Source organism: Megascapheus bottae, chromosome 13 (assembly GCF_031878675.1).
Source record: "Megascapheus bottae isolate mThoBot1 chromosome 13, mThoBot2.hap1, whole genome shotgun sequence".
In the NCBI taxonomy this organism is placed as follows: Eukaryota; Metazoa; Chordata; class Mammalia; order Rodentia; family Geomyidae; genus Megascapheus; species Megascapheus bottae.
In genome coordinates, this window is record NC_143521.1 from 51,886,846 (window position 1) to 51,911,644 (window position 24,799).

The 24,799-nt window shown below is 34.6% G+C and overlaps 1 protein-coding gene across 6 annotated transcripts in view; it reads left to right on the forward strand.

Moving 5' to 3' along the window:
- The window catches only part of Lcorl (ligand dependent nuclear receptor corepressor like), a 101,453-nt gene that overhangs the window by 64,676 nt on the left and 11,978 nt on the right, over nt 1–24,799 (forward strand). For 2 of the 6 annotated variants that reach the window (XM_090343781.1, XM_090343779.1), the window contains 2 exons: nt 5,278–5,371; nt 6,698–10,830. In XM_090343781.1, the coding sequence (XP_090199907.1) occupies nt 5,278–5,371; nt 6,698–7,730 (1,127 nt within the window). In that variant the 3' untranslated portion in view covers nt 7,731–10,830. Of the gene's footprint in view, nt 1–5,277; nt 5,372–6,697; nt 10,831–13,152; nt 20,075–24,799 lie in introns of those variants that run through there. The other 4 variants (XM_090343780.1, XM_090343778.1, XM_090343783.1 and 1 more) reach the window with 4 other exon arrangements.

Sequence of the window (24,799 nt, forward strand, 5' to 3'; positions counted from 1 at the left end):
TAGGAAAATATGTAGAGAGTTGTAAATATATTTTAGTCTATGATAGACTTGTGAAGATCCCCATGCCTTCTTCAAGTAACTATCAAAACTTTAATTTCAGCGAGGCACTGGTTGCTCATGCCTGTAATCCTAGCTACTCAGGAGGCTGAGGGGATCTGAGGATTGCGGTTTGGAGCCAGCTCAGGCAGGAAAATCTCCAATAAACTACCCAGAAAATGCTTCAAGTGGCTCAGGTGTTAAAGCATTAGCCTTAAGCACAAAGAAGCTCAAGGGACAGTACCCAGATCTTGAGTTCAAGCCCCAGGCCTGGCAAAAAAAATAAAATAAAAATAATAAGTATTTATTTTCCTTATTTGTAAGTTGCCTCTAATAATAACAAACCTATGAGAAATAATGAACAACATGAGAAATTTGTGAGTTACTTTCTCTGAAGAGTCCAGTTAGTAAAATTAGGATCACTTGCTAGAGGTTAGAGGGAATCAAATTTCAGGTGGCTGTGAGAAACATTTTTAAGGACTAGATATTTCTTTCAGTGGAAGAGTAATATTTCCCCTGATTACTTGATTGTATAAATAAAAAACACACTAGAGCACGAGATGATGTCGTAAAAGTAGATTTCCTTACCTTCTTTGATTCTATGAATTTAAGTGATAGGACAGCTCAAATATTAATGTAGAAAATACGTAATGTAAAACATTTCAATTACTTTAATATTATAGGCAACGCACATAAAGATGTGAATTTCCTACAGTGAGAAAGAGTACTGGTAGTTGTTGTATAAATAGTTTGACAACTTTATTGCTGGGTGATTTTGTGTCATATGTGATTTCAGTATTCTTTAGGATACAAACCATTTTGCCAAGTATGACTTGTAGTACAGAAGAAAAAGTGAGAAAATAGTGATAGATGAAGCCAAAAACAAAAAACAGGTAGAAACTATATTCTTCTTCCCTTTCCCTCCTCTCCCTTCCTCTTTTATCTTTCATAGTGTTTGAGGACCTTGTGCATACTAGGCAAGTTCTCTACCATTGAGTTAAATCCTCAGCTTCAGATTTTCTCTTACAAAATAATGTTTTCATGTGATAGATTCTCATATTGCCTACTTGTACACAAAAAAGGAAAAAGTGGAACTGATGTTTATTGTAGTTGTGTGTAGGTGTATTTCTATACTCAGTGAAAAATTATATATATGTATATATAATCTTGGTACAGATTAAGTATTTTAAGGTTGAAATAAAGATGTTATAAATTATTTTAAAGTGTCTTGGCAGTGAATTCAATGAAATACATACTTGGGAACAGTTTCATTAGTCATGATACAAGGTATAAGTCTGTATTTAAAATAGATTTCTAAAAATAACATTTTAGCTAGGTACTGGTGGCTTGTACCTATAATCCTAGCTACTTAAGAAGTTGATATCTGACAATTGTTATTTGAAGCCAGATTAGTCAAAATGTCCACAAGACTTTTATCTCCAATTAAGCAACAAAAAGCAGAAAGTAGAGGTGTGGCTCAAGTGCTAGAGTACCAACCGTGAGCAAAAAAAACCAAGAGTATGAGGCCATAAGTTCAAGCCCCATTATCAGAATAAATAAGTAAATAAGTACAATGTTCTGGCCTGATGTTACTGCTCTTATTTCATGGTATGGTGAATTAAAAGCCTACTCCTTTAGGGGGTTATGGGCTAGGGCATAATACTATTCAGGCTATTCTCCTTCTATAATTTCATTTTTTCTTTTTTCATGTCAGTCCTGGGACTTGAACTCAGGGCCTGAGAACTATCCCTGAGGTTTGTTCTGAACACTAGTGTTCTACCACTTAAACCACAATACACTTCTGGCTTTTTTGGGGGGGATGGGGAAAGTTGGAGATTAATTGAAGATAAGAGTCTCAGACTTTTCTGCCCAGGCTGACTTCAAACTGTGACCCTCAGATCTCGGCCTCCTCCAAAGTAGTCAGGATTACAGACGTGAGCCATCGGTACCTGGTTTGTCCATACTTCCTTCACAATACTTACCTACGTCAGTTGTTCAGTTTGTGAGTTACTTTTATTTGAATTAGATAACAATAGGTAAGTCCAATAAATATGTTTTAGTTCATTTTTTGCTGATGTAAAAGAATACAAAAACAGATGTTTCTTATACTTCTAAGGCTTAGAGAAAAAGAACAGTTGATATAGTCTTGATATACCAGAAAATAATAAAAATACAGGAACAGCTGTACAAAAACCAGGTAATAAACTCTTAAACAGTAACAGCAAGTTGAATACAATGCAGTATATAACAAATACCAAATAAGTAAGCAGTTTCCAGGTTTAAGGAAATTTATATTATCTTTCTACAAATACAAAAAAAAAGTTCTTACTAAAAACTGACATGATTTTTTAATGCAAATGCTTTCAAATAAAGAACAGAAGGACCCTTTTAGTACCCTGAACATGGTACCCTAATGATTTAAAGTAAAATCACACATGATAAAAATGAATATGGCCACCAACTTTACATATTTTATACAATATCCTAATTTTATCCAATTAGGAAATGTAATTATGATATCAGTCAACAGAAAAATCATTCAAAACACATAAGAATGAAACTGCTAGACTGTCTAAAATCTCCTAGAGTATTTTAAATAAGACTTCCAAAGTGACTAATTATACTATAAGTGAAAGAGAAGCCAAAGTTGTTTAAACTTAATTACATCACAAATTCCTTGTCTGGTCAGACGTGCAATAGCGTTTATTGTTCCGTATGGCTTATTAATATTAAACCTTTACAAAAAGCTTAAAGTGCCAAGAATAAATCATGTCAAGGTAGTGAAGGACTTGTTTCACCACCTGTCAGGACTTACGAGATAAAACAATATAATCAAAGTTCTTTTGACTAGAATATAAATTATCAAAATTTTTAAGCTTAGAGCCTATTGTGGCCCACACCTCCTCACTACTCAAGAGGCTGAGATCTCGGATCTCAGGAATGTCCATGAGACTCTTCCCTTCAGTTAACCACCAAAGTGTTGAAGTGAAGCTTGGCTTAAGTGGTAGAGTACTAGCCCTGAGGGAAAAAGGTCAGGACAAATGCTGCAACAGTCAGTTCATGCCCCAGGTCTGGCACAAAAAAAAAAAAAAAAAAAAAAAATAAGCCTCCAGAAATTCCTCAGATATTTCTGGAATCAAGCCAACAAAACAGAGGTGTCATTGTCCACATTCTAAAGGAGGTCTTATTCAATACTTGGTTCCAGGACTATATACAGTGATCTTAATTTCAGTCTTCTGTGTATGGATGTCCGTTGTCAGTAAATCACCTGACCAGATGTATGAACTTACTTTTGGGTCTTCTGTATATCTGTTTTATGTGCTTGTCTTGTGCTGTTTTTGTTACTATGGTTCTGAAGTATCGTTCAAAGTCAGGCATAAATAATGGTAAGTAGACTGTTGAAATACATTATGTCTATTTGTGAAGGTGGCTTAAGAGTACTGATGGAGGAGACAGAAATAAGAATTATAAAGTCACTGAAAAGAGTGAAATGAAAGATACCTCTACTACTGCTATAAATGTTGGCAAGCATTCATTTAACAAAACTTTGATCAATGAAAAAGCCACAGCTTAGGAGAAAAGCTGTCATAGTTCTAAAAGAACTATTCTATTGTAGATAAATAAAAAGATGCTTAAAACAACATACTGCCCAGGCATGGTGGCTCCAGCCTGTAATCCTTTCTACTTGGAAGATCTGGGGTGTTTGTGGTTTCAGGTCAGTCTGAGAATAAAAGTCTACAAGACTTCCTCTCTACCAGTGGCTAGGTGCAGTGGCTCATATACCTGTCCTTCAAAGCTAGTGGGAATGGGGGTGAAGGGCTGAGAGAACACAATGGCTGAGTGAAGTGAAGTACACATAGGAGAATCAACTAAGTCTCCATAAAGTAAGACCTGTCTCAGAGAGGGGCTGGAGAAGGCACAGGCCCTAAGATGAAATCCCACTACTACAATGAAGACAAAGAAAAGAAACAACAACTTGTCCCGACTCTTGCCCAACATTAGATTCTTTTTTTCTGTGGGATAAGGTATCTTAATCTTGTGTTGACATGGAGTACTTGGGGAGAGGAGACTTGACAGTCAAATATACATGTATTGTGTTTCTTCCATCCACAACAATATTTTAGATAACATTGCTGTAAATATTTGTAGAAATGATTATATCTCTAAGACTTCAAGACTTCATTCTCATGCCAACTTTTAGGGAAATGTTTAGAACCCTTAATTTCAGGAACCAGTCCCTGCCCTCTCTGTCTAGCCTCATTTGTGTCTTTAGCTTCATGCTGTCTTTTTTTTTTTTTTCAGTTTCTTTGATCAGCTGGACCCTCTGACCCTGATATATATTGGTCCCTCTGTAGAAGTTTCTTTCTACACTAGCGAGTTGTTTCTAAATAGATCCTGATTTTTTTCCCCCTTCAAATCCAATGTTTTTTCCTCTAAAGCTTTCAAACCATGCTTCCCAAATTAAGCATGCAGAGTCACATACACATCCCTATGTTCTTACTAATTCTCATATGTATTATTACTATATTTTCTATTATCCTGTACCTTGTCGCACTCATTACATGCTTCCACATTCTCTTCTGCTTTGTCTCATTTGATTACTTTTCTTCTTTCTTTCTTTGGATTGTTTTGCCCTTCATTTCATTTATCTGTGGCTTCTAAGCTTCTAGTTTCCAAAATCTTAAAATTTTGACTTAACAGTTAAGGAATAAGGAATTAAGAGTATTTCAAGTACTTGACATTGTACACTTGAATAGCTTTAAAATTATATACTGATTACTAAAACATAGGGTTATGCAACGTCTATTAACAATTTGCTTAAAATTTGTACACCATATATTGCTGATTCTAATATTAACTGTTCATATCTCTTACCATAACATTTCGTTCTGTTCTCTTCAACTTTACATCTCTCTCAACTTGCCAAAATATTATCTGGGCAGCTTTGAATAAATTGAATGATGGGAAAAGTGCCAAGACTTGATTTTATGCCATTTAATCTGCTTGTTTCTTCAAGTCACTCAGCAGTTTCACCTGCTCCTCTGCCCTTTTATTTTTCCTATGTAGTGCCTTCCCAGTCATGTTCTAGTGTTGAGACCAAGATGAATATGTAATGGCCCCATATCAAATGCAATTGTCAAGCGTAGACTATCAGTTGTTCAGTAAAATAAGAAATGATAAAATGTAAGGATTGCCTTTCTGTTACAAATATAAAGTTTTTTCTCTTACAAAAATTTATAGGGGATGGAGTGTTAGATCTCTCTACCAAGAAAACCAGCATAAAATCTGAAGAGTCATCCATATGTGATCCTTCTTCTGAAAATTCAGTGGCTGGGTAAGCAATATCTAGGAAATATATCAATTATTAACATCAAATTATCTCTGCAGAGAACTCTTAATACAATTCTGATTAGTACTGACATATTTAGTTTTCCTCCAGAATTTTTGTCACTCATAAGTGTGTCTCTTCATATCTTTCATTTGTCCTTTCTCTTTTCTTTTTTATTCTTTCTGTTAAAGAAAAGTTATCAGAACAATCACCAAACTTTAGTTCATGTTACTAAAATGAATTACCAACTTAATCATAGACTACAAACTAAGAAACGGGACAAGTAAGAGAACTTATATAAATACTCAAGGCAATTGTAAGGGAAATATTTAATTTCGATCTTTAATTTTCTTAAATGATAAATGAATTCTAGAAATACTGTACTTAGTAATTTAAAACTAGCTTATAGTGTTTACATGCTCTTCATTGTGCTTTAGATGTGGTGTGGCAAGCGACTTAATTATATAGTAATCACCACAAAAAAGTCCTTTCTGTTTTGAAATCTGTCCTTTAGTTTAATAAATAATTACTAGTGAAATGCTGTTCTGTTGGATTTTTAAATTTTTTTTGTAACTTTTGCATCTTCACATTAACCAACTAGGTAGAAAGCTCTTTTTGGTCACACTTCAAACTAAAACATGCAGTGTTACTTCTTTCAACTGAGGCTGTAATAAACATTAGAGTTGTAGGTATAGTACCCTTTCTATTTGAGAAGCTGAAAAGTACAATGATAAAATAGAAATCAAAATCATTTTTACAATATTCTAAAATCAAATTCTTTTATTAGAAAACCATTCGTTTCAATTTTTAAGTTTTATCTAGAGGAAACTTAGTCTTGTGGAACTATGGGATATTTGTGTTTGGAAATATTCTTGCTGTTACAAATTTCCTTTACATGGGTTGACTCTTTTATTACTTGTTTAGTGGTAACGTCACATTTCTACTAACAAAAACTCCTTTAGGATTTGGGTATTTATTTTATAATGGAACTCTAATTGTACAATAAAAATTTATAAGTGTTGCTCTGCAAGCATCTTTCAAAGGAATAGCAACATCATGAGAATATTTTTACAAATACTGAGTTAGGATTTTATGTTCTTGGAAGGTCTGCCCGTTAAGGCCACTGTTATCGTTGACACATTGTCCTGCCGGGACTGTAGCGTTTGCTTTGATAAGGAGTAACTACTACATCTCACAGACTTAAAAAAAAGTGTCATAAGCAGTGATGTTACCTAAGCAAGGAGTATAATAAAGGAGTGGACCCTCCCCTTCCATAGCTGTGTGAGAGTCTCTCATGCATCAGTTTACCATCGTTTCATTCCATCCATCCAGGAGACTACACAGAAACAGAGAGGACTATGTGGAAAGAAGTGCTGAGTTTGCAGATGGTTTGCTCTCAAAAGCTTTGAAAGACATTCAGTCTGGAGCACTGGACATAAATAAAGCAGGCATACTTTATGGCATACCTCAAAAAACTTTACTTCTCCACTTAGAAGCCTTACCAGCAGGGAAGCCTGCATCTTTTAAAAACAAAACTTGTGATTTCAATGATAGTTACTCATATAAAGACAGTAAAGAAACTTGTGCAGTGCTGCAAAAGGTAGCCTTGTGGGCAAGAGCTCAAGCAGAGCGCACAGAAAAAAGTAAACTCAATCTACTTGAAACCTCAGAATTAAAATTCCCATCAGCTTCCAGTTACCTCCATCAGTTAACTCTACAGAAAATGGTTACTCAGTTTAAAGAAAAAAATGAAAGCCTTCAGTATGAAACTTCAAATCCTACTGTACAGTTAAAAATTCCTCAACTACGAGTCAGTTCTGTTTCAAAATCACAAGCTGATGGTTCTGGTCTGCTGGATGTTATGTATCAAGTTTCCAAAACCTCTTCAGTCCTAGAAGGATCGGCTCTCCAAAAACTGAAAAATATACTCCCTAAGCAGAGCAAAATAGAATGTTCTGGGCCTGTAACTCACTCAAGTGTTGATTCTTACTTTCTGCATGGGGACCTCTCTCCTTTGTGTCTTAATTCTAAAAACGGAACTGTTGATGGAGCCTCTGAAAACACTGAAGATGGACTGGATCGAAAAGATAATAAGCAGCCCAGAAAGAAACGTGGCCGCTATCGGCAGTACGATCACGAAATAATGGAAGAGGCTATTGCAATGGTGATGAGTGGAAAAATGAGTGTTTCCAAAGCACAAGGAATTTATGGGGTACCTCACAGCACTTTAGAATACAAGGTAAAAGAAAGATCTGGAACATTGAAGACTCCTCCGAAGAAGAAACTACGATTACCAGACACTGGGTTATATAATATGACAGATTCAGGGACTGGCAGCTGCAAAACCAGCAGCAAGCCTGTGTAGATTATTTGTTAGGAAAGTGTTTGTGTGTATGTGAGTGTATGTGTGTGTGTGAGTGTGTGTGTATTTGTGTGTGTGTGTGCACAGGTGTGTATTTGTGTCTACATACACACAATGTGAGAATTACAAATGCTCACTCTGACAGGAGACATGAAATTTTACAGTTCAAAAACCACTTACATGCCTTTTGAAAAAAAGTTTTATTCAGGGTTTTCACTGTGGACAGAATTATATAGTTGCTTAATTCTGATAGTTTGTATTTAATCCTTGTATAAATAGGTGAAAATGATTCAGGTTTTCTTTAGTAGTCAATAGCATAAAGCGTGGGAAAACAAGCAATTGTCAAGTGAAACATTTTTCATTGGTGAAAGAACATTCTAGCCATTCAGTTGAACCATCTTATAATGAATATATTAATTTGTGAACCTTTTAAATTACATACAGATGTATGTAATTTGTCAAAAAACCAAGCAAAGTTTAAATAGCTATCTCCATACTAAAAAAGTTATTATTTACAGTATTAATACACTACAGTGCATTCTATGAAATACAAATGCACTCCAGTGCATCCACCAGGAAAAGAAGAAAACCTTAAAGGATATGTATAATGAAATTTAATATTTATCATTTAATAGTTGATTTAGCAAGAAGTTGGGGTTTATAAGGTATATACTTTTTAAAAAAACTGACATAGTTTAACCCCAGCAGCTATAGAATTCTTTAACATAAGATGGAGTACTAAAAACAAAACATAATTTAAATTTAATTATTAAAATAATTTAATTTTGTTTTCCATTTTAAAATAAGCTAATATGTAAGGTTAGAAAAGAAAGTTGGAATGCAACTTAGAGCATGTTTATAATGTGCACAGATAAAAGCTTGAGAATGATAATTTTGGTTTAAATGTGCTGGTTAGTTGATGTTATGACTACTTTAAATTTTAAGGATTGTGACACACTCCTTTTATTGAAAAACCTCAGTGTAACTTTAATATATTTGCTGCTGTGACATTTCAAAACATTTTCAGTTTATCAAAATGGATTACAGATTTCATTTTGGTGGGCGATACATTATCACTTTGCTAATAACCAAATTTGCAGTTTGTTCAGGGTCTTGATAGATTTACAGATGTTTAACACTGAAGCTGTTTTGAACTTTCAGTAATGTAAACACTACTAATTGGGTAGTTAGAAGCTGGGCAGTGCATTTTAACTTTTACTAGACTCAAGAGACCAGTAATTTTTATATAGCAGTTTTAAAATATGGGTCAGAGTATTCATGTTGGATCTATGGAGTATGCAGTTTTAGTGGGAAAGGTTATAAAGCACGTGCCTCCATTTAAGGAATGAGGATTTGCTTTATTGAGTGAACATTCTCTGAGTGCCCCTTTTCTCTTAAAATTCAGGTTCTGATCAGTTTTCTAAGCCAGTTTTTCTAAGTACAAAAGGAATTCTTACAGCTGAATTTAAAAAATAAGTGCACCTTGTCAAATACTTGTGTTTCTACACTTGTGTTTGTGTGTATTTATTAATTGCGTACACATGTAATATTGAAGAGATTTTCAACTATTATTTTTAAAACTGTGTACACATATATAAAGAAACTGAAGAGTGAGAAATATACAAGCAAGCAACTAGGTAGTTATTTGGTCTCAGATCTATATTGAGCCTCTTCAGCTGTTAGTGTTACCTGCATACTATAACAGTATGAATCCTCTTGCTCTTTTTCTTCCCCTTGAAAATATACATAGTAGACTACAAAACAGCAGGTGTCAGGGTCATCTTTCTTTTTAAAGAATTAAGCCATACTTTGTGAGGGTCAGAACTTGGATTATTTAATATATTTTCCCCTCCCCCTCCCATTGAAAAACAAAGTTAAAGTAAATGTTTCAGAACAATTTTATTGACTTCTTTATACAGAATTTTACTTGCAAAACATTGGGGGCTCGAATGCATTACATATTTATATTGTATTGAGCTTTTTTATTCCTCACACTATATTTACATTAATAAATTGATTGAGAAGTTTATAGTAAAGGGAAACTTAAACACTTTTATATCATTTAAAAAGATGACCTGACCAAAAACTTTACAGGATTCATAAATCAGGGATCATTTTGCTATTGACTTCACAGTGATCAGTAGTTTTATAGGTAATATTGTAGTTAATTTGCAGCATTTTAGTACTTGTATTATTTATTTTTGGTCAGAAATAGTAAATTAAAATATTTTTAATAGCTTATAAGAAATGATCAACCCATAACTTTTAAAAGAAACAAAATGTTTCTATTATTGAGTTCACTTTTTTGATTTCACAAACTGGTCAAGGCAGGGAAATGTAATGGGTTCCCCTTCTCCCCAGTGGTTCTATTAAGATATTCTTTATGTTAAATTTTCAAATTACTTTATGAGTTTAGTTACCAGTTACTATTTAATTGACAATTTTCTGAAAAATCCAGTTTCAGCAGACTTTTAATGAAGGTGAAAGCAACCCTTACGTGCTTTCTACTTATTTGAATGTTCCTCACGTATTTTATATTTAAAATAAAAAAGAAGGAAAAGAAAAACAGTGCCTCTGTTTTTAAAAAAACTACTGCTCAGTAAAGTTGTTTAAACCATTTCTGGTAGCTAATGACAATTTTATATTAAATTGTATACTAACTTTAGTGAGACTTTTTTTAGTTGTTTACAGTACAAATACTTGTATTTGTTTTTTAATTGCAGTATTTCCATTGTCGCAGTAATTTAGTAAAACTCTGTGGCTGCCTTGATTTTGACAGATTTTGTTAATATAAACTGATTGTTAGGCAATTAGTTATATTTATGCATAAATCAATTGCACTATAATTCATGAATTATTTATTACAATATTTTCTAATGAATTCTTGTATCTGTCTTGTGTTGTAAATGTACTGTAATTTTGTTCCTATTTTTGTGTTGTTATATATCTAAATCTGATTGTATGAATTTTAATTGTTCAGTTAATGTGTTTCTAGGTTGTAATTTGTAGTAAAGCACTTCAATGCTTTTGCACTTAAATTTACAACACTGTTGATGTGTGATTGATTTACTCATTCAGTAAAAGAAAAAATGGAAAAGGATTATATATGACTACACTGAGTCCTTTGATTCCTTCAAGAAAGGAGTTTTATTTAAATTAGTATAGCAATTGACTTTCTAAGAAAGATTTAGATAAGAAGCTTATAATGGAAAGAAAAGACAGTAACAAACAAAATATAAGTAGATATGTGGGTTTATAAGCCAAACAGAAAAAGATTAGGAAAAAATTATCAAGAATGAGTATGGATTCTGTGAAAAATACAAATTTACGACCTTTTTATATTTCAGGATAAACTTGAGATTGGAACTTATTTACTCAGATATTTGAAGCCAAAAATAAGTATATTATTAGGGTGCTATTATATGAAGTTACCTACCCACTTTGATATATAAAAGTATAATCATATAATCTCAATAACTAATACCTTTTTTAAGCTCTTCATAAGGGAATTAGTGATCATTGTGGAAATTTTGAAGCTCCATCACTAGAACTAATTAACAGAATAGAATAACATTTCATTCAAGGATAGATTTGCTAGGAATGTCAGAAAAATAAAAGATAGTGGTTTTCATAATTTTTCAGCTTCCTAAAACTGAAATGATAGCAATTCATATTACTTTATTTTCTACTTTTAACAGGACTCATTTGATTATTTGGTGTTAGGATTGAACTCAGGGTCTTACAAATGCTAAGCACATACCATTCCTAGTGTTATCCATACATGATAATAATTAACAGAAAAATCTTGGGCATTTTAGGAACTATTTTTCTATTTTAAAAAAATACTAATCCTTAAACTACAGTACAACATATATTTTTTATTAAAAAAAATGTGAGTTCTCCTTGTATGGGGTAGGCCTTCATACCATTTTCAAAACTGCTGAAATGCATCTGTCAAGATATTTGGTGAGGTTTTTTGTTGTTCTTTTTTTATTTTTTGCAAAAAAAAATCTTAAATGATTTCCTCTTATTGCTTACTGCATGTATTTTCTGATACTTAATCCTGGGTGTAAGTTCAATCATTTTACACTCGCAACAATTATTAGTGTGTAAAGAGGGAGAGGATAATGTGTGTCAGGAGGGAGAGGATAATGGGGTCATATGTCTATCTGTCCTGAATCAGCCCTGGACTTAAAGCTGCATTAGATTTTACAGCTCTTTTCACTTTCATTGCTTCTTTGTCTGATATATTCAAATCACTATCTACTTGTCTTTTTTCCAGATAAACTTTAGTTAACATGTTTATATTTTGCTTTAGTTTTTTACCACTTAAATAACATAACCATAAATGAAATAATGCATAATCTTTGAATAAATTATTCTGCTTTAGAGATCCAAATAAAAATAATTCCTCTTGTTTTAAAATAAAAACTTTAATTTTCATTTTACTGTAAGCATAGTAATACTGTATTTAAACAAAATACATTTTTCAAACAAAACATATTCTTTGATTGCAGTCCAATTCCAACACTAAATAAAATTCTATAAACCAGAAACTGAGTGACAAATATAACAAATCAGAGAAAGGGTATTTTCATGTACAGTTTGGTGATATGTTTCATTAAAATGGATACTTTTCTGAAACAGAATTCTTTTTAATATATTTTATTCTTCTTGCTGCTGTTGGATTAAAGAATTGCAGACTTCTATATTGGTTGATAAACTGTTCTGGGTCTCAAACTTAGATGTGTATTAGTTTCTGTAGCAGGGCAGTTTCCATCACTTGAAATTTAATAATTAGGTAAGTAATGCCTTTAGTTTTCCTATAATCACTTAAATACTTAAAATAAATTAAAACTAAGGTTTTTAAATAGCTTTCAGTTTTTAATTTTCTTACTAGGCTAAAATACCTGCAGCTTAGTCTCAGGAAAGATACTCTATTACCTGTATAAAATCTAAATTCTTAATTTTCCTTCTAACTATGCAAAGCTCTTTTATTTCACTACCTTAAAAAATACTTTAAATAAATATAAAATTTTACCCTACATCTTATTTTCCCTATTTGCACTAACATATTATCTGAGTAGCAAAAAAATACTGCTTTACAAAACTGTCAGCTGAAGCACTTTTCATTAAATATTAATATCCAAAATTAATTTCTAATATGGAAATAAATGCATAATTACCAGATTTTACATTGCAAAAATAGGGCTTTGCTTTAACTCATGTGTCTTGTCATAGCAAGTTGATTATTCTAAGTGCTTCTTTATGTTTTTTGAAAAAATAATCAAGATGTCATTATTGCAGCTCTATAGGAATCGGGAATCAGGCAATACCAAGATACCATGTTCAAACGCTTGTCAGAATTGTAACTCCTTATGGTATTGTTACTGTAATTCATTTTTTGTTTGATTTTTATTTTTAGTTCAACTGTTGATGCAAAATCAGAGGAAGCTACTAAAATGGAAAAAGGAAAATCAGCATTAAACAAAGTTTTGGAATCTTTGTGCAGACATCATCAGCAACAAGTTTTGGCTATGTTGAGATTTCTAGTCCAAGAGCAGAGTGCTGCTTCGCTTTGCTGTTGTAATGCATCATGTGCTGTTTCTTCAGAATCTCAAAAGCCCCTATTTGAAGATGATATACATGGTCTGTTCTGTAGTTGTGAATATAGACTGGCAGAAAGAGGGTGTTTACAAAATGAAAGACAACCCTCTGGCTTAGTGCCTCTGCCAGCCTGTATTAAAGAATTGCATTGTTTATCTTGCCAAACTGTAACCATTGAGCACATTAAGACAGTCATGACTAGAGGAATTTCAAACAGTCATTCACACAGGTACTGTTCTGAACTGCTATCAAGCATTCATTCTACAAAATCAGCTTCTCAAAGTCCTCTTTCATCAAGGGAGGCATGTGATCTTCCAGCCAGTCTTAAAGATGTTTGTAGATCGCGAAGTCCCTCACCCCCACCATTATCACCTGTACAGACAGAGGGTTTTGAAAAATGGAAAGATGTCATCTCAGAGCTGTCAGCCTTAGAAAATAGCAAACTTGAAGCAAACACTAACCAGCCTCCATCTCTCACACCAGCAGAAATAAGCAGTAACAAGGGTGACCACAAAGGCACAGCTCCTAAGTCTAAGGAATCAAGTAACTCTGATTCTTTCTTCTTGGATGCCAGCAATAATTATAATGTAAACCACGAAAAAGGTGAAACTGCTGTGATTTTTCAAGATTTAATGGATCGCATTAATGAGAAATTAAAATCAATAGAAACCACAGATGTGGCAAACCTTGTAAAATTATCAAACAGTGATTATAATACAGATAATGATTTGAAATTGGGAGATTTAATAACATCTCTTTTGCATAATGCAAAAGCCAGTGATTATAGTTTTATGGAATTACTAAATCAACATGATAAAAAGGTAGAAAATAAAATCATCCAGACAAGATTTCGAAAGCGGCAACAAACCTTGTTTGCCATGCACAACTCTCCCGATTCACCCATAATCAGGAGGCAGACTTTACAGATAAAAAGGGAACTTGCTAGTTTAGATGGAAATTTTACAAGAAAAAGGTACACTGAAAAAAACTCAAGAAAACTGTTACACAATAATGAGATATGTTCATCAAATAATGAAGAACTCCATCATTGTCAAGATACTTCTTTGCAGAATTCCCCAAGTTTTTCAGATAAAAATCCTGTAAGAACTTTCTTTTCCCCTGATTATTCTGTGCAATCATTGCAAGAGCCTCTGCATAGTTTAGAAACTAACCTTGCTTGTGAGGAATTTTCACAAAACTTAAAAACAACTTTACCTGGAAAAAGGAGCATAGGAAAATCACAAGAGAAATCTAGAACTGGAAGAAAAACTTTGCAAAATAAAAGTGAGAATCCAAAATTAGAGAACACTCCAACACCTTTGAGAAATGGTTCTTCTGAACCTCTGAGCAGAACTAAAAGAAACATTGTGCCTCCGGGGTGGTATTCTATATATGTAACAAATAATTATGTTTCTAAAAAATCCCTGAAGGCCAAAAGAGTATCAGAATCTAGACAAAGTAAAGATCCAGTAAAAAATATTCACATCGAAAGCTTACAAAATATAGACCTAAACAAAATTGCAATGAATTCCAATTTGCAAGTTCTTGTGGAGCGTTTGGAAGATACAATAAATATGGCCCATGGATCTTGGAATAATCCACCATTATTAGAAGGATTTAAAGCACCCAAGAAATTGATAGACGATGATAAAGACAAGCAAGCTTCAAGAAATATGACTGTTAGTTTAAGTAGAATGATACACAAAGAACAGAGCTTGTCCAAATCTGTACTAGCTTCTAGCAATATTATGGAAAATCACCAGATGCCTTCAATGGGTGTGAATAACAAACAAATGGATAATCTGAAACAGTCATCTGTTTTAGAATCAGGTAATGTGAGTTCCAGTGTGGAAAGTATACCAATAAAATGTGCAAGTGTTGAAAGTTTTCCTTTTTCTAACTATTCTAGCCCTATTAAACTCATGTTTTTATCTGAAATTAAAAGTAGTGAAGGAGTCAAATACACTTTAACTTCAGTTGGTACTTCAGGATGGAATACTGATCTTCCTCTTGAAAAATGTTCAACCCATCACATAATTGGAAGAAAAACAGAAGTGAGTGAGGTTAGACCAAATGTCAACTTTGAACGCTGTGATTCTAGTCAGGATACTGATACTCCTCAAAGAGAATTAAACAAGTGTAGTTGTGCAACAGAAACTTCAGAGTCATCTGCAGTGTTTGCAGATGGTTTAAATGATGATAAGTCACAGGAGGAACTTAAGGAAAATTCAAGTAGTGCTGTTGATTCATCTTTTAAACGGAAACCAGGCAGACCTAAAAAGATAGGTCCCCAAATTGTGAAACAGATTAAACGGCCGATTGGAAGACCACCAAAAGCAAAACCTGATCAAAAAGATGTCACCATTTGCCAGAATGAGTCCTTTAATGCTGGAATTAAAAGCCCAGAATCTCTGTTAACAGAAGTACAACAAGGTGTTTATAGAAACACTATTACAGTAACTGTTATTTATGGAAGATCAAGAAGAACTAAAAGGCATGTTTCTGAAGGAAGTATAAATATTAACAATATTATGGCTTTGAGCAATAATGTTTCTGATTTTCCCCTTGTCTCTGATAGTCTCAGAAATATGAAAGGGTACAAAATGGACTCTGATGGAGGAGCAAGTGCTATGTCTGGCTTTACCACTGAAAGTGAGACCTTAGAGTCTGACTTTGAATATGTTAGACCTATCAAGGACAAACCTGTAATACCCCAGACTTCCAAGATCCTTATTAGACCAAATCAGAAGCCTCTAGCAATAATTAGGAAGCCTGGTAGACCTGCAAAAGTAAAAATCTCGGGCATATCTGTGACTATTAGTAGAATTTCACCTCAGGAAAGAGAAGTGAGTATTAGCAGCTGCTTACCTCCTTTAGAGCAGGAGAGTATGTTAGAGAAATATCTGCCTGAAGAAAAGCATGACCAGCATTGCGGTAAGGTGGATAAAACAAGGCACACAGACGTGGACACACATAAGAATGAATCCAAATGTCCAGCTAATGCAGTACCTGTGAGACATTCTGTTAGAGATAGAAAACCATCTCTGCATTTCTTACATTCATTAGCATCTTCTAGGTCACTTATCTATAGAAATACTCTGCTTCGTAAATCATATAAACTCCACTTGCAGAAAGGCAAAAGGCAGAAGAAAAAACATAGGCAGTCAAGGATAAAAATAGCTTCCAAAGATACTCCAGGAGCTAGATGTTCAAGGACTGCAAGGAGGTGTTTGGAAGATAACAAATTAGTACCTGTTTCTGAAGTTTCTTTGGACCCTATAATTTCATCAAACTCTTTACTCCGATGGTGGGCCACTTCCACTTCAAATGACTCTTTATTAGAAGAATTAAATAATAGATTTGAGCAAATAACAAATGCGTGGGTGCAAGTGAATGGAGATGAAGCTGGCAACGTAGCTCACAAAACAGGATACATTGAAAAGAATCATTTCAAAATAGCTAACCCTTTGGAAACTTGTCTATTAGAACTTGAAGTTTCACCTGTAAAAATGCTTTTTCAGAAAAAGTATGATTTGAATGAACTTTGTACATGGTTTATGCAAACAACAGAAACACAGTCACTTTCACTAGTTAGAAAGGCAAATGCCCGAAACCCTTTGGAAGTAATAAATACAAAGGGAATCAAATTAGGGACCAAATACTGTGATTTTAATAACAGCCCCTTCAGGAAGCACTTTAAAAAATTTGCTCTCTCTTCTCCTTCAAAAGCAGTGGGGAAGTTACATATACTGCATAAAATGGTTAGCTCTCCACTTTTAAATATCAAAAGTAATTTAACACTGACTAGATTGAAAAGGACTGAGTTTAAAAGGTTGCGCCATGAAAGATGGAGACGAGAGGGAAAAGCACACAACCATGAAATGGCTGATTGGAATTCTAGAAGGAGAAACTTCAGATTTTCCTGCCAGAGCCAGTTTTTGGATAAAACTAGACGGAGAACAAATGCTGGTGTTGTACTTTGTAGAAAACGCACAGTAGATAGCGGATGTAGCAAGGATAACTTTTTGCAAGACATGGCAGCAGTGCCTGACTCTAAAACACATGCTAGTTTAGAGAACAAACTTAAGTCTGAAGCAAAAGAGAAAGGAGTAAGTGCCAACCAGAAAGATTTTGTATGTCCCAATAATTGGAGATCAAAAACCTTACGAGACTGTAGAATATTTTTGAGGAAGATCAACTGCCTTGAACATAAAAATACTTTTAAGCTAAATACAGTCATTTGCTCTCCAGAATCTGTTGACAGTGAAAGTAGTCATCAGACACATACAGAAAAATCACAGCGCTTTACCCTAAGATCTCATTCTGCCAGGCAAAATTCTCAAACTAAAGAAATAGCAAATGCTCAAGGAAGTAAGCCTTCAGCTGATAAAGTTGTGGATGAACTTGGCAGTAATCTATTAAGTAACTGTGCTAACCTTGATGGGAAGCCTTCTGAAAGTTCAGAAGTGCTTAGCAAATTGAACAAAAGAAAAAGACCACCATGGAAGACCCCAGAAATGTCAACAAAAAGACATAAACGGCAGTCTTGCAACAGTGGACAAATGGTAAATTATATTTCAAAATCCCAAGTAGGTAAGTTTTTCTCTACTTAATTGTAAAGTTTCATTGTAGGTGCCTTGAGTAAAGTAGAAAAAGAAAAATAACAGTTGGTTCAGTTTTAATTTATTGTTAAAATATTTGGACAATCTAATTTCTTGGCACCTAGTATGAAACTCACGAAATTAGGTGCTGTTAATTTTATCAGCCAATGTACTCCTCCACCTCTTAATATGTCTACGATTTTGAACACATAAAAATATAGTAGAGATACAGAAAGCTTCTTTAAAATATATCATGAATGTAAATGTTATAGTTCCTGCTTTTCCAGTTAATAGATCTAATATAAAATCAGGAAGCAGTTTGACTGATAAAAATGATTATGTACTAAAAAATTTACTACACTACAGGCTAATATATTTTTTTCTCAATAAATAACAACTGTGAGAATCCCATACGAAGAAGTCTGTCTGAACAGAATAGTAACTCTATTACATCATGATACTAGGATACCAGTCTGCTCCCCCACCAAATTGTTGATGTCATTTGGTTTGCTTTTGGAACTTACTCCAAAACTGCTTATTTAAACACAGAGAAACAAGATTTCTCAGTAAACAACCAGAATTGTAGAATAGTCTTTTTTTCCATATCAAATGCTAATTTCATTTTTACAGACATGAAGGTGAAAATATCTTTTTATAACAAAGCAAGAGAGAGTTGAGTTTGGAATTCTTTATCCAATACTTATGTGCCTCATTAGGTCATACTGACATGTCATCGGCCCCAGCATGACTGTTACCTGACAGAATCTGGAAGTATATGGCATGAACGTGGCGGGAGCCAATGTAGCCACTTCCTTCACTGCTCATTTAATGGGTCCTGACAGCACAGGAGATTTACACAGAGTGCTTCCTCTGATTACTCCTTTGACCTTAGTGCCAGGATGCATTTGGAAATGTAAGGGCATTTATCATAAGGATTCATTCTCTTACATTGTATACCCTAGGATATATTTTGGGGAGGTTGGTGTTAGCTTTTGTTACCCATTTTCCCCGCCTTTGGTGGTACTAGTGTTTGAACTCAAGGCCTTACGCTTGATGGACAAACATTTACCACTTGAGCCACACTTGCAGCCCCGCTCCTCTTTTTTCTTTCTTCCTTTCCTTTTTTTTTTCTGGCTTATTTCTGAGATAGTGTCCCACTAACATTTTTTTACTCCTGGCCTCAAACTCTGATCCCCCACATCCAAATAGCTGGGATTACAGCTCTGAGCCGCCATGTCCAGTGCTAACTTTCTAAAAATGTACCTAAAAGCTAAAGAAAGTTTTATATTAAAATATTTAAAGCAGTAATTAAATTCTATAACTTTACTAGGTCAATTACTTTATAATCCCTGAAAACCCCAATTCGTTAACCAAATAATTTCAAAATACCTGATCAATAATAATCATATCATGATCAAAATTTCAAATATCTAACATGAAATGATTAAAACTTTGAGGGAGGTCAAAGTAGAATGTGTATTATGAAAGATTAGTAAAACCAGAAATAACCTTTGTTTATGTAATAGATAATTGAAAACATCATTCACTGAGGAATGAAAAGGTTAAAAACCTGACAGTAATATTTTTCAAATCATACAATTTACCCCCAAAACATACACATGCATTTTATGATGAATAAAATGTAAAGTTTCATTTTTAATTCTCTGTACCATCCTCATTTCATGTGGTTACAGTTTACCAAAGGTAATTTGCATTAATTCATTTTACAACAGAACCGTATTTTATCCTTTCAGCTTTTTAACCATTGTATTTTCCTAAGAACCAAATATAAGGTTAATTGTACTGTGATTTCTTACCACTAAATATAAGATCATCCTAAAAAAGAAAGATGAAAGAGGTCTATTCATTTTTTTCAAATTAGTGATACAATCCTGTTAGAGCATTGAAAAAAAAAAAAAAAGGTTAGCCTCTATGAAGATGCTTTCCCTCTTTGTCATTTTTTAAATTACTAGTACTATTTCCTGTTCTGCTTAAACTATTATTTATCTTCTACTGATAACTTTCCTTCTTTGTTTTTTAACATTTTTTTAATCAATGAGGACATTATTATACAAATGTATTTATAGTTTAATATTTGTTTTTATCTGGCTTTTGCGTGTTTTCTTCCAATGTTTTGATTTTTTTTTTCTTTTTCTTTCTCATTTTTCTCATTTTTCTTTTTTCTGTTTAGGAAATAACACTAAAACTCATGATTATGTGTGCTTTTCTTCTTCATAGACTAGTACTTGAAGACTTGAGAGACTTAATAGGACTTTTCTAGAATAAGTTGTATGACAATACATATAAAAATTTTGAAATATTTGTATTAGAAGTATTATTTCTATTGTGAATGTGTTTTGTACATTTTGATGTTAATTTTACAAATACAGTTTAATACAGATGGGTTTTAAAGTTTTATATTTTACCATATTTGAACTGCTTTGCATTAAGTATACATACAGAAACAGGAAGAGATTCTCCTATAGTATAATGCATGCCTATCGTTTAAACTGACGAGGTTCCCTTTCCATCTAAGTAAGAAAACAGGATCTTCAATATTTATTTATTCAATAAATAGAATGTGTTGTATGTCTCAAGGAGGATATTATGTGTCTTAGGGAATCAAAAGAACCAAAGTCATGGTGTTTGCACATGTACAATTGCCATCTCCTGAGGGCTAGAAAGATTAATAGTGTTGTGACCAGAAAGAGGAGATGTGTAGGAGAATGTAGGGAGAAGCCTGAGCCCAAATTTGTCACCTATAAGCCGAGACTTGAAGGATGTCCAAACATTAGAACTTAGCACAGGAGGGTGTCAAAAACCGCACATTGTGAAAAAAAACAGGGGCAATAAAAGAAAGATTTATTGGAACACTTGAGTAATTTAGCTGAGACATAAAATAGGAATCATGGATCATGAATTTGGAAGGTTGCAATGGGAAAATGATAACAGATAAAGCTACTAAAGAAAGCATAGAACAACTTGTGAGGAGACATTATCGGAGAAGAAAAAAGCTTAAATCTGAATATAGCTGTAAGTAATGGATTGAAGGGGTTCGATAGAACCCTGTGAAGCATGCCAGTCAGTTCTTAGACTGTGGGAGAAGTAAAAGACAGCGTGTGGGTTTTGCCTTGAACATGGTGGGAGATCAATAGTTAGTGACATACACCCAAGGACTTTAGTTTGAGATATCCAGTCTAATATCCAGGAAAAGATGTTTAGGGAGCTGTTAGGTCACATGTCTGTTGCTCAGAAATGAGATCTGAGTGGGGTAGAGTTTGAGTCAGCAAATGAAGTCGTAAAGAGTGGAAGAGATTGGCTTAGTGTAAGACTGAAAGACCTTAGGATCACAGGTCCCCAACAACAAAAAAAAGTACACAAAAAGGGACTGTTGATAGTAGTCCAAAAGCAATAGGGTTGGCCTCAGTGGCAAGCACGCACATACTATAATCACAGCTGCAAGAGGCCAGCCCAAACAAAAGTTAACAAGACTCTGTCATGAAAATAAAGCCGGCAGGGCCAGGAGTTTAGCCTAGTGGTAGAGTGTTTGCCTAGCAAGCACGAAAACCCAGGTTCAATTCCTCGGTACCACATACGCAGAAAAAAGCCGGAAATGGTGCTGAGGCTCAAGTGGTAGAGCTCTAGCCTTGAGAAAGTCCAAGGATAGTGCTCAGGCCCTGAGCTCAAGCCCAGAACTGGCAAAAAAAAAAAAGAAAAGAAAGCCAGTGCCAGTGGCTCACGCCTGTAAACCTAGCTACACAGGAGGCTGAGGATCATGGTTCCAAGCCAGCCTGGGCACTAAAGTCCATGAGCCTCATATTTCCAGTTAACCACCACAAAACCAGAAGTAGCTCTGTGGCTCAAGTGGTAGAGCTGAGCTCAAGAGCTCAAGGAGCACCCAGGCCCAGAGTTCATGCCCCACTACTGGCAAAAAAAATTAAGGGCTGGGAATGTGGCTTAGTGCTTCCATAGCATGTATGAAGCCCTGGGTTTGATTCTTCCATACCACAGAAAAAGCCAGAGGTGGTGCTGTGGCTCAAGTGGTAGAGACTAGCCTTGAGCAAAAAGAATCTGGGACAGTGCTAAGGCCATGAGTTCACCAAGCCCCAGGACTGGTAAAAAAAATAAATAAAATAATAATGATAAGCATGGTGGTGCATGCCTTTGTCTTCAGCTACTTGTGAGATAAAAGAGGGTCAGTCAATAAAAATAATTTTTTTAAAAAAGAGGATCATAGTCTGAAACCAGTCCCAACATAGAACAGAAACCAATATGTGAAAAACAACCTAAAATAACAGTATTGGTGAGTACGGCTTAAGTGATAACTTGCTTACCTATTAAATCTCAGAACTGTGGGGGAGAAAAAAGAGGAGGGGGAGCGGGTGAAGGAAAGCTGAAGTAAGGTAAAGAGACATGTGTTTTAAGAAAAGACAATAGTACCCTGATAATAAAACATCTATTAAGATGAGCCCTGAAATTATTTCAGAGGTTGGTTACCTTACCAATTCAGAAGAAGAGAATGGAAGTCTAATGCTAAAGGAACTGAGGAAAAATAAGGAGAGGGGAGATTAAGCTAGGGTTGAAGGCATGTTTTCAAATTTGTTCAGATGTCAGTGAGAAGCTAGTGAAAAACCAAAGGAGGACTAGACTACAGTGAGATGACAAGTGGTAAATGTGAAGTGCATCCCGAGTTGACTAATTAGAGGGCTTGGAGTTCGTTGTTGTAGCCAGAAGGTTCATTTGTCTCACAATAAAATAATGTGAACATCTTGTGCTCCCATTATTTTACAAGTCAGTACTTACGGGCAGATTGTTGAGATATTATTACATTTTCTGTGAGTTAAGACATAATCTAGGAGTGATATTTAGGATTGGCTACTGGGAAAGGTTTGAAATAGTTGTCTAAAGAAATATAAGATTCTTAAGAATATATATATATATATATATATATATATGATTTTGAGTTGGGGGCCTGGTTCATTTGGCAAACAGAAGGCACTGAGTTCAAATCCAGTATCACCACTATGTAAAAGAAAAAAACAAGTATCAGATTGAGATTGAATCTGAGTATCTGCTTGGTTTTATTACTGTTGCCATGTAGACTGGAGAAAGGAGGAAACTTGGATGCAATGGTGGTTGGGTTTTCCATATGGGTAGAGAAGGACAGACATCAAGAATGGATCCACTTCACTTTGTGCTGACCAGTAAGGAGCTGTCTGATCAGAGTTGAGTTTTATAGTAGTAGCACAAAATGTAGATTTGGGGTGGGGAACAGGAAATGAGGTCAATGAAGGGGCAGTTCCTGAAGAGTTTGAGGTGATACTGGCCTAAAATGGATCATAACTATTGAAAAGAATTCCAGTTTACTACACTTTCTTTACATATCCTGTGTTTTCAGTTTCTGAAACGAATAATTTGCATTTTTCTAACTGGTAAATGTCTTGGTGAACACGAATTGACTTTAGACACTGGGCTTGAAGTTACTGTAGACTAATAATATTCATCCTAAAATTTAAAATTAATATAAACATTTAGAATTCAGGTGGCACTTTGACACCAAGTTGGACTCTGAAGTGACTGAAAGTGTTCAGTTCATCATTGTTTACTGTTGGGTCTTTAGTCTTCAGAAATGACAGACTGTCTCTCACCTGGAATCCTGGCTATTCAGGAGGCTAAGATCTGCAGATTGCAATTCGATGACTCCCATCTCCAGTTACCTAGCAAAAAGCCCAAAGTGGAACTGTGGCTCAAGTGGTAGAGCTCTAGCCTTGAGCACAAGAGCTCAGTCACAGCACCCCTGGCCCAAATTCAAGCCTTACAACTGAAAAAAAAAGAAAAAAAAAGGCATTTCCAGATGTTTTACAGTCACCTTAGTCTAGATTGCTACACAAATTTACCAGATATGGACTCCAAGGAGCACTAGCCCTTGTCCTTGTGTTTCCCAGGGTTCTTTTCCTCTTTTCCCAGGGTTCCTGATGTCCAGAAAACATTTGAAATGACCAATTATCCCTCTTATTTCTCACTGAGTCATCATAGCCCACTAGCATATTTTGCATTGGGCATAATTTGCATAGTTAGCATGAATTACATTTCCCAAACTTTTTATGTATCATAATTCTTGGGGAAGGTGATAGTTTCCTGATAGACTTTCTCTTTTATCGTGTTATTTCCAGAAGATACAACTATAAAGTTAATTCTGATACTAGATTTGATGATGTTTGTTGCACATAAAGAAGTCAAAAGTTTGCCAGGTACTGTGGCTCATGCCTGTAATCCTAGGTACTCAGGAGGCTGAAATCTTGAGGATCATGGTTCAAAGCCAGCCCAGGCCCTAAAGACCATGAGACTCTTATCTCTTAACCAGAAAACCAGAAGTGGCAATGTGGCTCAAGTGGTAGAGCACTTGCCTTGAGCTCAGGGACAGTGCCCAGGCCCAGAGTTCAAACCTAAGGCTGACCAAAAAAAAAAAAAGTATAAGGGCTTTTAATATTCCTCTTTAGAGGTTGTAATTAGTACTGCTAAACCAAGTGATCACACTGATCATTTTGTTTATCCATATAAAAATGTTTCATGCTAATAAAAGGAATGCTATGGTAGCTACACTTAGTTCTATTGCACATTAAAATGATGAAAAATATTTGAATTTTGGAAAATGCAAGATCAGTCTCTATACACACACACACACACACACACACACACACACGCGCGCGCGCGCGTATGGATGCATAGTCTTAAGTCAGAACTGGACTGTGAAGATTGGTAAAATTCAACTTATTGGTATGAATTTTGTTTGGGCTTTCTATTTCTGAACCTTAAAAACCCCAGACCTAGTTCTATGCAACCTGAGAAATTCACTCATTTGCT